Genomic DNA, 10,946 nt, shown 5'->3' with positions numbered 1-10,946 from the left:
TGCCATGATTGGGTATAAAAGCAGTTTCCATGAAATCAATCAATCACTCAATGTTTATTTGTATAGCCCTAAATCACAAGTGTCTCAAAGGGCTGCACAAGCCATGACGACAACCTCAGTTCTGAGCCCACAAAAATGCTCATTCATTCACAAAAAAAGACGTCTTTTTCATGGACGCCCCTGCTTATTTCAACAAGACAATGCCAAGCCACGTGTTACATCAACGTGGCTTCATAGTAAAAGAGTGCGGGTACTAGACTGGCCTGCCTGTAGTCCAGACCTGTCTCCCATTGAAAATGTGTGGCGCATTATGAAGCCTAAAATACCACAACGGAGACCCCCGGACTTTTGAACAACTTCAAGCAAGAATGGGAAAGAATTCCACCTGAGAAGCTTAAAAAATGTGTCTCCTCAGTTCCCAAACGTTTACTGAGTGTTGTTAAAAGGAAAGGCCATGTAACACAGTGGTGAACATGCCCTTTCCCAACTACTTTGGCACGTGTTGCAGCCGTGAAATACTAAGTTAATTATTATTTGCAAAAAAAAAAATAAAGTTTATGAGTTTGAACATCAAATATCTTGTCTTTGTAGTGCATTCAATTGAATATGGGTTGAAAATGATTTGCAAATCATTGTATTCCGTTTATATTTACATGTAACACAATTTCCCAACTCATATGGAAACGGGGTTTGTACAAATAAGGCAACAAGAGAAGTATCCCACACTTCTCTTTTGTAAAGTACATTTGTACAGCTGATATGGGCATCTATATCAACTATATGATTTGCCTGAGAAGGTGGACAGGCCCAAAAAAAAAAAAAAAAAAAAAAAAAGGGTATGAAAACATTAAATAGGCAATATGTTTTTGTCTAATAGAGAATTAAAGATTATTTTTATGCCATTTTGTTAACGGTAACATCTGTCAACATGCTGCACTCTAAATATTTTTTCCACCACAAAGGTTGAATATTATGTGACAACAAGTGGAAAAACTGAGTCAGCTTTTCGATAAATGAATCCGCATGTCCCGCTTGCGGAGCGATAAGTGTGAGATACACACAGGTGGTGTTTGGACAGGACGTCCTGTGAGTATAAAAGAGCGCAGGACCAAAAATGAGAAGTGTAGATTGTTTTTTGGGGACTGCAGACATGCTGAGGTTTCTGTTGCTGACGTCGCTCGCCGCCCTTGGTAAGATTCGTCCGCTTCTTCCTGTCTTAACCTCATTTGAATACATGATGGCTGACTTACGGCTTGGTGTTCCTTTGCTGGGATTAGTGCTGGCTGAGTTGGAGCCCCAGCCCAGGTTCTTGGAGGAAGACGAAGCCGAGGAGAGAGTTGTTGGAGGAGAAGTGGCCAGACCTAACTCTTGGCCCTGGCAGGTAAGCTTTTTTTTATTTTTTTAGGACAAAATAAAACAGTACGTAGAACAATATTACTGTCAGTTTAAATGGCTCCATTTGGATTGAATTTGTGGTGTCCCACTAGGTTCAGTCATGGGGCCACTAATTTGTTTGTTTACGTTTTAGGATTTGGGTCCCATTACACATTTTTAAGACTCCATTTTTGAAAATAGCCTCTTCCTCACCTTGTTTTTGTTGTTGTTAAAGATAAAAAACGACGTTATTCAAACTAAAACTAATATTCGGTAGTATCAGTGCCACAAAGGAAAATCAAATTAATTAATTAAATTAATTTTTTTTTTATTAATTTGTGTTTTTATTTCAAAAGCTTTTTTTTGGACACTGAATGTACATTACTGAACTGAATTTTTTTTTGCATCAAATTATACTAAAAAATTAATTGAAAAAAAAATTGCTTGCAAAATGCATGTGTTTCAAAATTCGGCGTTTTAAAATTCAGTGTAAAAAAAATCAGTGTTTCACAAATGAGTGTATAAAAATTCAGTGTAAAAAAAATCAGTGATTAAAAAAATCAGTGATTAAAAAAATCAGTGTAAAAAAATCAGCCTAAAAAATTCAGTGTTTAAAAAAAATCAGTGTAAAAAAATTCAGTGTTTAAAAATTCACAGTATAAAATTTCACTGCTTCATGTTTTCACTGCTGGACTCTAGAAAGAGGTTCCGCAGCCTCCGTAGCAGAACCTCCAGGTTCTGTAACAGCTTCTTCCCTCAGGCCGTTTAAAATGTTTATAAACTTGACACCTCATTGGCTGGTTCTGAGACAGGATCGATTGCCTCAGTTTTAATTTAACAGAAGTGAGTCTTTCTTTTGGAAGCAGCAAATTTTTAAACACTGAATTTTTCAGCGCCGAATTTTTAAACACTGATTTTTCATACATAAAATTTTAAACATTGAATTTTAAAACACACATTTTTTAAACAGTGATTTTTTTTACACAGAAATTTAAATTTTAAAAACTGAATTATAAACCCTGAATTCTTAAAAAAATGATTTTTTAAACGTTAACATTTTCACACTGAATTCCTTTACAACATTTTAAAAACTGAATTTTAAGCATTGAATTAAAAAAAAAGAAGAATTTTCAAACAATGAATTTTTATACACTGATTTTCTACACACATAATTTTTAAACACATGCATGTTGCTAACAATTTATTTTCAATTCAATTGTCAGCATAATTTGTTGTAAAAAAAAAAATTCAGTTCACAAAATTCAAACGCAAAAAATTCAGTTAAATAAATTCAGTGTAAAAAAAAAAAAAAAAAGCTTTCGCAATAAAGACACCAATTAACCCCCATAGAAATCCACCGGCCTCAGCTTTGGTTCCTTTAATAATTAGCATCCTGGATCTGCTCCTGCAAAGCACTCTGTAACCCAAATCTATCACTGTTTCATCAGATCTCTCTTCAGTACAAATCTGGCAGCAGCTTCTACCACACCTGCGGAGGAACTCTCATCAAAAGTGGATGGGTCATGACCGCCGCTCACTGTGTCGACCGGTGAGAGCTCCGCGCATCATCATCATCATCATCATCATCATCTTAAAATCGTAAACTAGGGATCTAATTGGGCATTGGAAAAAAACAAAAACTCTAATTCCGATCCAATAACCCAAACTATCACGTAGTTACTTATCTAAAAAATATCTAAAAGATAAAGCCAAAAAGTAATGTATTTAATGCCACTCACAACAATACTGCCATTGTTGCTCCGTGTCAGGTACCAAAGATGAGTGTGACATGTTTTTGCGTGTCAGCCAAGATGGGACACAAAAGTACTGACTTTAAAGACAAGTCCAGTGTCTTAAAATTTACTAATGGTTTGCATGTACTAAAACAAATTTGATAGCACGTGCAAAGCTGAGCTACTAAACGAGTGCAAAGTGGATTGCGTCTGTTATGTTAGCACAGGGGTCGGCAACCCAAAATGTTGAAAGAGCCATATTGGACCAACAATACAAAACCAAAATCTGTCTGGAGCCGCAAAAAATTTAAAAGCCTAATATAATGAAGGCAACACATGACGTAAGTGTCTATATTAGCTATATTACCCTACTATCAAAGGCTGACGCAAATCTTCGTTGACAGAAATGTTGTATTTAAATTTTTATTCTACACATTTTTACAACATTGGAAAACATTAGGCTTCTCACAGGATGAGATAACTTCTGGAAATTACTGGCTCAGAAAGACCAAAGGTATAGATTTGGGTTTCCAAGTTTAAGAAAGCGGCAGGCTGTCTTCTTCTAATGGATTTATTACAATCTTTACAAGCTGGGTAATATTTACTGTGGTCTGGAACAACATGGCACACAAACAACTATGAGGAATGCAGCCAATATTACATACAGATAACGTGTCATGAGACATGCATAAATAAATTAAATACACAGAGGACATAAGCAAAAGAAATTAAATGAGCTCAAATATACCTACAAACGAGACATAATGATGCAATATGTACATATAGCTAGCCTAAATAGCATGTTAGCATTGATTAGCTTGCAGTCATGGATTGACCAAATATGCCTGATAAGCACTCCAGCAAATCAATAACATCAACAAAGCTCACGTTTGTGCATTCACGCACAGTATAAAATGTTTGGTGGAGCAAATGAGACAAAGAAGGGGTGTCATAAAACACGTCTTTCTGTGGCAGAAAAGTTGTACATGCAAACAAACTATGGTGAGGTCAAGGATCGCTGAAATTAGTAGGACAAAACGGTGCTTGCCAAATACTCTCCTCAGAGAGTGCTTGTAAGTACTCCGTGCGTGTGCGTTGCCTAACATACGTCTCTTGTTCGTTTCACTAGCAATGTCGTGACGACGGCGCGCCGACATGTATACCGTACAACCCTACTGCAGTATTGCATAACTTAAAGGGTTGTTTAATATAATAATAATTATATAATTCAATTTCTTCATTCAGCGGATCAGAATTTTACAGTTTAAACATGTTTTTGTATCTCGAAAAGTACATGCATACAAATTACAGTGACAAGGAAAGGAGAAAACAAGGTTGGTGTCAATGTCAAACCAACAGTTGAGCAGTATCAGTCTAAAATGGTAAATGGTGTTGCATCGACCAGCTCTCCCTCCCAGGGAATCTAAGTTACTGGTCAATCCCAAATTCTTTCAATGACATATATGCTGAGAAAGAAGGACCATCAAGACAGAATAGGAATATTTTCAAGTTTTACTAAAGCTTTAGGAGATCAACCTAACCAATACATTCATATCGGCTACTCTAGTTGATCTGGCATTCCAACGGAAAAGCCAACTCCTTTGCACACAAAGAAAATCCCCATCTCTCCCCCTCGCAACACTGATAAGGAAAGAGTGGGTGTTGTATTTCACATTCCAAGAGTTAAGACACTAAACAGACAATCTGAAGACAAAGAGAGACTGGTAGAATATACAAAAGAAAAGTACTAGATGGTCAAACATGGCTATGAATACAGAAATAACTCTTAAACATATATGCATTCTCCACAATGGGTTATACTTGTATAGCGCTTTTCTACCTTCAAGGTACTCTAAGCGCTTTGACACTGTTTCCACATTCACCCATTCACACACACATTCACACACTGATGGCGGGAGCTGCCACGCAAGGCCCTAACCACGACTCATCAGGAGCAAGGGTGACATGTCTCGCTCAAGGACACAACGGACGTGACGAGGTTGGTAGAAGGTGGGGATCGAACCAGGGAACCCTCAGGTTGCTGGCACGGCCGCTCTCCCGACCGCGCCTAAAACATGAAAAACTGGTTTGGGCAATCCCTAAACTATTGTTTTGTATCTGCTCTGCCCCAGCTCCAGGACTTGGCGTGTGGTTCTGGGAGATCACAACATCAACAGCCAGGAGGGCAGAGAGCAGTACATGAGCGTGAGTCGCGTCCACCTGCACCCCAGGTGGAACCCAAGCAATGTTGCTGGAGGGTCAGTAGGCTGATTTTTAGGAAGTCCCTTGAACGCACCATCCCAATGCTTTCTGTTTACGTGACACATTTGTTTCGCTGGGTAATGTGGGGATCTCCGTTAGGTGGGACATCGCTCTCCTGCGCCTGTCCTCTGATGCGTCCCTCAACAGCTACGTCCAGCTGGGTGCCCTCCCACCCTCTGGCCAGGTCCTGCCCCACAACAACCCCTGTTACATCACCGGATGGGGACGCACACAGAGTGAGTCAGCTTTGGGGTTTTTTTTAGTTAACCATAATTTTTTAAAAATACAATAAAGATAAATGAAAAATTACCCTTTTATTGTGATCAATATGGTTGATTTATTAAGATTTTTTTTTTTTTTTTTTTGAATATGAAAAAAATATTTTTAACCCAAATAAGTGAAATTAGATCATCTCCCATGGCACACCAGATTGGATCTCACGGCACAGTGGTTGAAAAACACTGTTCTAATGAACAATCTGCTGTACAGACAAGTGATGTGCGGGTCGATACTGAAATATATACTATAATACTCAGTGGCCTAGTGGTTAGAGTGTCCGCCCTGAGATCGGTAGGTTGTGAGTTCAAACCCCGGCCGAGTCATACCAAAGACTATAAAAAAATGGGACCCATTACCTCCCTGCTTGGCACTCAGCATCAAGGGTTGGAATTGGGGGTTAAATCACCAAAATGATTCCCGGGCGTGGCCACCGCTGCTGCCCACTGCTCCCCTCACCTCCCAGGGGGTGATCAAGGGTGATGGGTCAAATGCAGAGAATAATCTCGCCACACCTAGTGTGTGTGTGACAATCATTGGTACTTTAACTTTACTTTAACTTTAACTTTTTTAAATATCGATACCAGATCTTTATGCTCTAATATCGATTCTCAAATCAAAATGTTTCAACTTTTGATACTTTAGTTGAGGGGTGTCTAAACTTTTTCCACCAATGGCCGCATACTGAAAAGTCAAAGTATACAGGGGCCATATAGACATTATTTTATTGTGTCAGCTTTGTATTATAGGTGACTAGGTATATTATTATTAATTATTAGTAAGGAAATGTCAGCTTTTTTTCATTACATAGCATTTTTTTGGTCATTTTTTCCTACCTTTTTACTGATGTTTTTTTTCTCTCATTTAAGAATAGAATAAACATATTAATAATACAATTGTGTAGTTGCATAAGCTAGTGTGTCAGAAATTCTGCCTGTATGAAAAATAATAATTTTCAGTTGTTCATTTAACAGTGTTTATTATGGTTGTTGTCATTTTCAAACTAATTCATCAGTTAGTATTATTTTATATTTTAATTAACTAACTAACAAAACTTTGTTTATAGTTTAAGTACATTTAATTTTCATATTGAGAGCTTCTAATATTTTAGAAAAGGGGTGTTTTTCCACCAAAGGGGACATACTTTGACATTTTTTTATTTAAAAAAAAAAATGCTAAAACAGATATACACACATACATATACTGTATATATATATATACTGTATACTGTATGTACATATATACACATATACATATATACATATACATACATACATAAACATATATATATATATATATATATACACATAAATGTGTGTGTGTGTGTGTGTGTGTGTGTGTGTGTGCGTGTGTGTATTTAAAGACACAACTTTGTGTTTTTTCGCTTCTTTTTTCATACATTTATACTGATGTTTTTTTTTTTAAATGTATATGTTATTATTTAAAAATACACAACTTTTTACTAGGGATGTCCGATAATGGCTTTTTTGCCGATATCCGATATTGTCCAACTCTTAATTACCGATACCGATAACCTACTCAGTGGCCTAGTGGTTAGAGTGTCCGCCCTGAGATCGGTAGGTTGTGAGTTCAAACCCCGGCCGTAAACCAGGCACGGGTAGATTTTGCGCTGTGTGCAGGCGCCAAGTCCTGTTGGAACTTGAAATCTCCATCTCCATAGAGCAGGTCAGCAGCAGGAAGCATGAAGTGCTCTAAAACTTGCTGGTAGACGGCTGCGTTGACCCTGGATCTCAGGAAACAGAGTGGACCGACACCAGCAGATGACATGGCACCCCAAACCATCACTGATGGTGGAAACTTTACACTAGACTTCAGGCAACGTGGATCCTGTGCCTCTCCTGTCTTCCTCCAGACTCTGGGACCTCGATTTCCAAAGGAAATGCAAAATTTGCATGGTTGGGTGATGGTTTGGGGTGCCATGTCATCTGCTGGTGTCGGTCCACTCTGTTTCCTGAGATCCAGGGTCAACGCAGCCGTCTACCAGCAAGTTTTAGAGCACTTCATGCTTCCTGCTGCTGACCTGCTCTATGGAGATGGAGATTTCAAGTTCCAACAGGACTTGGCGCCTGCACACAGCGCAAAATCTACCCGTGCCTGGTTTACGGACCATGGTATTTCTGTTCTAAATTGGCCCGCCAACTCCCCTGACCTTAGCCCCATAGAAAATCTGTGGGGTATTGTGAAAAGGAAGATGCAGAATGCCAGACCCAAAAACGCAGAAGAGTTGAAGGCCACTATCAGAGCAACCTGGGCTCTCATAACACCTGAGCAGTGCCAGAAACTCATCGACTCCATGCCACGCCGCATTAACGCAGTAATTGAGGCAAAAGGAGCTCCAACCAAGTATTGAGTATTGCACATGCTCATATTTTTCATTTTCATACTTTTCAGTTGGCCAACATTTCTAAAAATCCCTTTTTTGTAATAGCCTTAAGTAATATTCTAATTTTGTGACACACGGAATTTTGGATTTTCATTTGTTGCCACTTCAAATCATCAAAATTAAATGAAATAAACATTTGAATGCATCAGTCTGTGTGCAATGAATAAATATAATGTACAAGTTACACCTTTTGAATGCAATTACTGAAATAAATCAAGTTTTTCAAAATATTCTAATTTACTGGCTTTTACCTGTATAATGTAGGAACCAGAATATTAATAACAGAAAGAAACAACCCTTTTGTGTGAATGAGTGTAAATGGGGGAGGGAGGTTTTTGGGTTGGTGCACTAATTGTAAGTGTATCTTGTGTTTTTTATGTTGATTTAATTTAAAAAAAACAAAAACAAAACAAAAAAAACAACCCAAAAACGATACCGATAAAAAAATAACCGATGCCGATAATTTCCGATATTATATTTTAAAGCATTAATCGGCCGATATTATTGGACATGTCTTCTTTTTACATTTTAACAGATACGTTAGGTATATTTGCACTAAGTATCCAATCGGTATCACCCATACCAGCTTAAATTTTACTTGGCATGGGATCTGTAAGAAAATCAGTGGTATCGCACATTACTCGTCCGCATGTTAGTGTGGTATGTTGCATCAGATTGAGATTTTTTTTTTCAAGTGTCTTGTTGCTGGTTTGTAATACAGCGTTAACATTTTCCTATGATTTCCTTTTAAATTAATTATGCATTTCTTTTTCTACTGTGTTGTCCAGCGGGCGGACAGATATCTGCCCAGCTGAAGCAGGCCTCCCTGCCAGTGGTGGACCACAGGACGTGCTCCAGCTATGGATGGTGGGGTAGCACGGTGAAGACCTCCATGGTGTGTGCCGGAGGCGGCAGCGAATCCGGTTGCCAGGTGACGGACTCAGCATGTTTCAACCAAGTCCCCCCCGATTTGAAGTTTATCCATGTTGTCGCCCCCTACAAGTCATCCACAGTGTTCCCAACTTGTTCATAAACAGCACAGGGACTTGCACAGACTTGCTCTATGTGGGAACTGGGAGGTTTTGCATCAAACTGCAAAGAAAAGAGAAGTTATGAGTGATCTTTTGTGTGATTCTACAGGGCGACTCCGGCGGCCCCCTGAACTGCAGCGTCAACGGCAAGTGGGTCGTGCACGGCGTGACCAGCTTTGTGTCGTCCTCTGGCTGCAACGCCTACAGGAAGCCCACCGTCTTTACTCGCGTCTCTGATTACATCAGCTGGATGAACAGCGTCAGTATTTAACGAGACTTAATTAAGTTTCAATTCTTGTTTTCACTTTGTCATGACATGCAGTGAAGGGTACATTGCATACACAATTTTCGGCATTTTAACTCAAACATACATTTGTGTAATGTTGTATCACAATGATTCATTTCTCTTCTCTTTTTGCAGATAATGGGTTGAAAAGCATCTTCACAAACCATCAGAATAAAATGTTCTACAACATCCATTTGCCTTTACTCCTCATTTGCCTCCATGTTAGTCCACTTTGCTTGCTGCCTCTCCAAATGTTTATGGGTTTATAACCAGTGAAAAATAGTAGCTACGTAAGCCATTATATATAACATATGTATATATATATATATATATATATATATATATATATATATATATATATATATATATATATATATAGTCGAGGTTTCTGTGGTTTATTCGTTATACAGTGCTCAATATCGGGGTAGAGCGAAATATACGTTAGGTCAGGAAAAAACACAGAGGCTATTTCATCCCTACAAGCCTGTTTTGCAGGTTTCCCTGCTCTTCAAGGGATATACTATTTACTATAAAATCCCCTGAAGAGCAGAAAAACAAGCCAGTTTCGCAGGTTTCCCTGCTCTTCAGGGGATTTACTATTTACTATAAAATCTCTTGAAGAGCAGAGAAACCTGCGAAACAGGCTTGTAGGGATGAAATAGCTTCTGTGTTTTTTCCTGACCTAACGTGTATGTATATATATATATATATATATATATATATATATATATATATATATATATATATATATATATATATGTATATATTAGTATATATACATAAAAATATATATATATGTATATGTATAAATATTTATATATATGTATACATATATATGTGTATGTATATATATATATATATATATATATATATATATATATATATATATATATATATATATATATATATATATATATATATATACATATATATGTATGTGCATATATATATATATATATATATATATATACATATATGTATGTGCATATATATATATATATATAGATATGTATATGTAAATATATGTATGTATATATATATATATATATATATATATATATATATATATATATAGATATGTATATGTAAATATATGTATGTATATATATATCCATCCATCCATTTTCTACCGCTTATTCCCTTTGGGGTCGCGGGGGGCGCTGGAGCCTATCTCAGCTACAATCGGGCGGAAGGCGGGGTACACCCTGGACAAGTCGCCATCTCATCACAGGGCCAACACAGATAGACAGACAACATTCACACTCACATCCACACCCTAGGGCCAATTTAGTGTTGCCAATCAACTTATCCCCAGGTGCATGTCTTTGGAAGTGGGAGGAAGCCGGAGTACCCGGAGAGAACCCACGCAGTCACGGGGAGAACATGCAAACTCCACACAGAAAGATCCCGAGCCCGGGATTGAACCCAAGACTACTCAGGACCTTCGTATTGTGAGGCAGATGCACTAACCCCTCTGCCACCGTGAAGTATGTATATATATATATATATATATATATATATATATATATATATATATATATATATATATATATATATATATATATTAGGGCTGTCAAACG

At 37.6% G+C, this 10,946-nt stretch overlaps 1 protein-coding gene across 1 annotated transcript; it reads left to right on the top strand.

Annotated features, from left to right (window-relative positions):
- Positions 1-1,036: 1,036 nt before the first annotated feature.
- LOC133576382 (elastase-1-like) lies at positions 1,037-9,555 on the top strand. Its single transcript, XM_061929560.2, has 8 exons — positions 1,037-1,190; positions 1,278-1,381; positions 2,823-2,923; positions 5,240-5,365; positions 5,469-5,605; positions 8,838-8,980; positions 9,190-9,339; positions 9,502-9,555. Exons 1-8 carry the CDS (start codon positions 1,115-1,117, stop codon positions 9,511-9,513), a joined length of 849 nt encoding a protein of 282 aa, XP_061785544.1. The 5' UTR covers positions 1,037-1,114; the 3' UTR covers positions 9,514-9,555.
- The last annotated feature ends 1,391 nt before the right edge of the window (positions 9,556-10,946 follow it).

Source organism: Nerophis lumbriciformis, linkage group LG03 (genome assembly GCF_033978685.3).
Source record: "Nerophis lumbriciformis linkage group LG03, RoL_Nlum_v2.1, whole genome shotgun sequence".
NCBI classification, from domain to species: domain Eukaryota; kingdom Metazoa; phylum Chordata; class Actinopteri; order Syngnathiformes; family Syngnathidae; genus Nerophis; species Nerophis lumbriciformis.
This window is presented reverse-complemented; position numbering and strand designations above follow the sequence as displayed.

Coding starts and splice junctions, on each gene's coding strand:
- LOC133576382 (XM_061929560.2), top strand. CDS start 1,115: ATGAGAAGTGTAGATTGTTTTTTGGGGACTGCAGACATGCTGAGGTTT. Junction 1,191..1,277: donor GACGTCGCTCGCCGCCCTTG/GTAAGATTCGTC, acceptor TGCTGGGATTAG/TGCTGGCTGAGTTGGAGCCC. Junction 2,924..5,239: donor GCCGCTCACTGTGTCGACCG/GTGAGAGCTCCG, acceptor GCTCTGCCCCAG/CTCCAGGACTTGGCGTGTGG.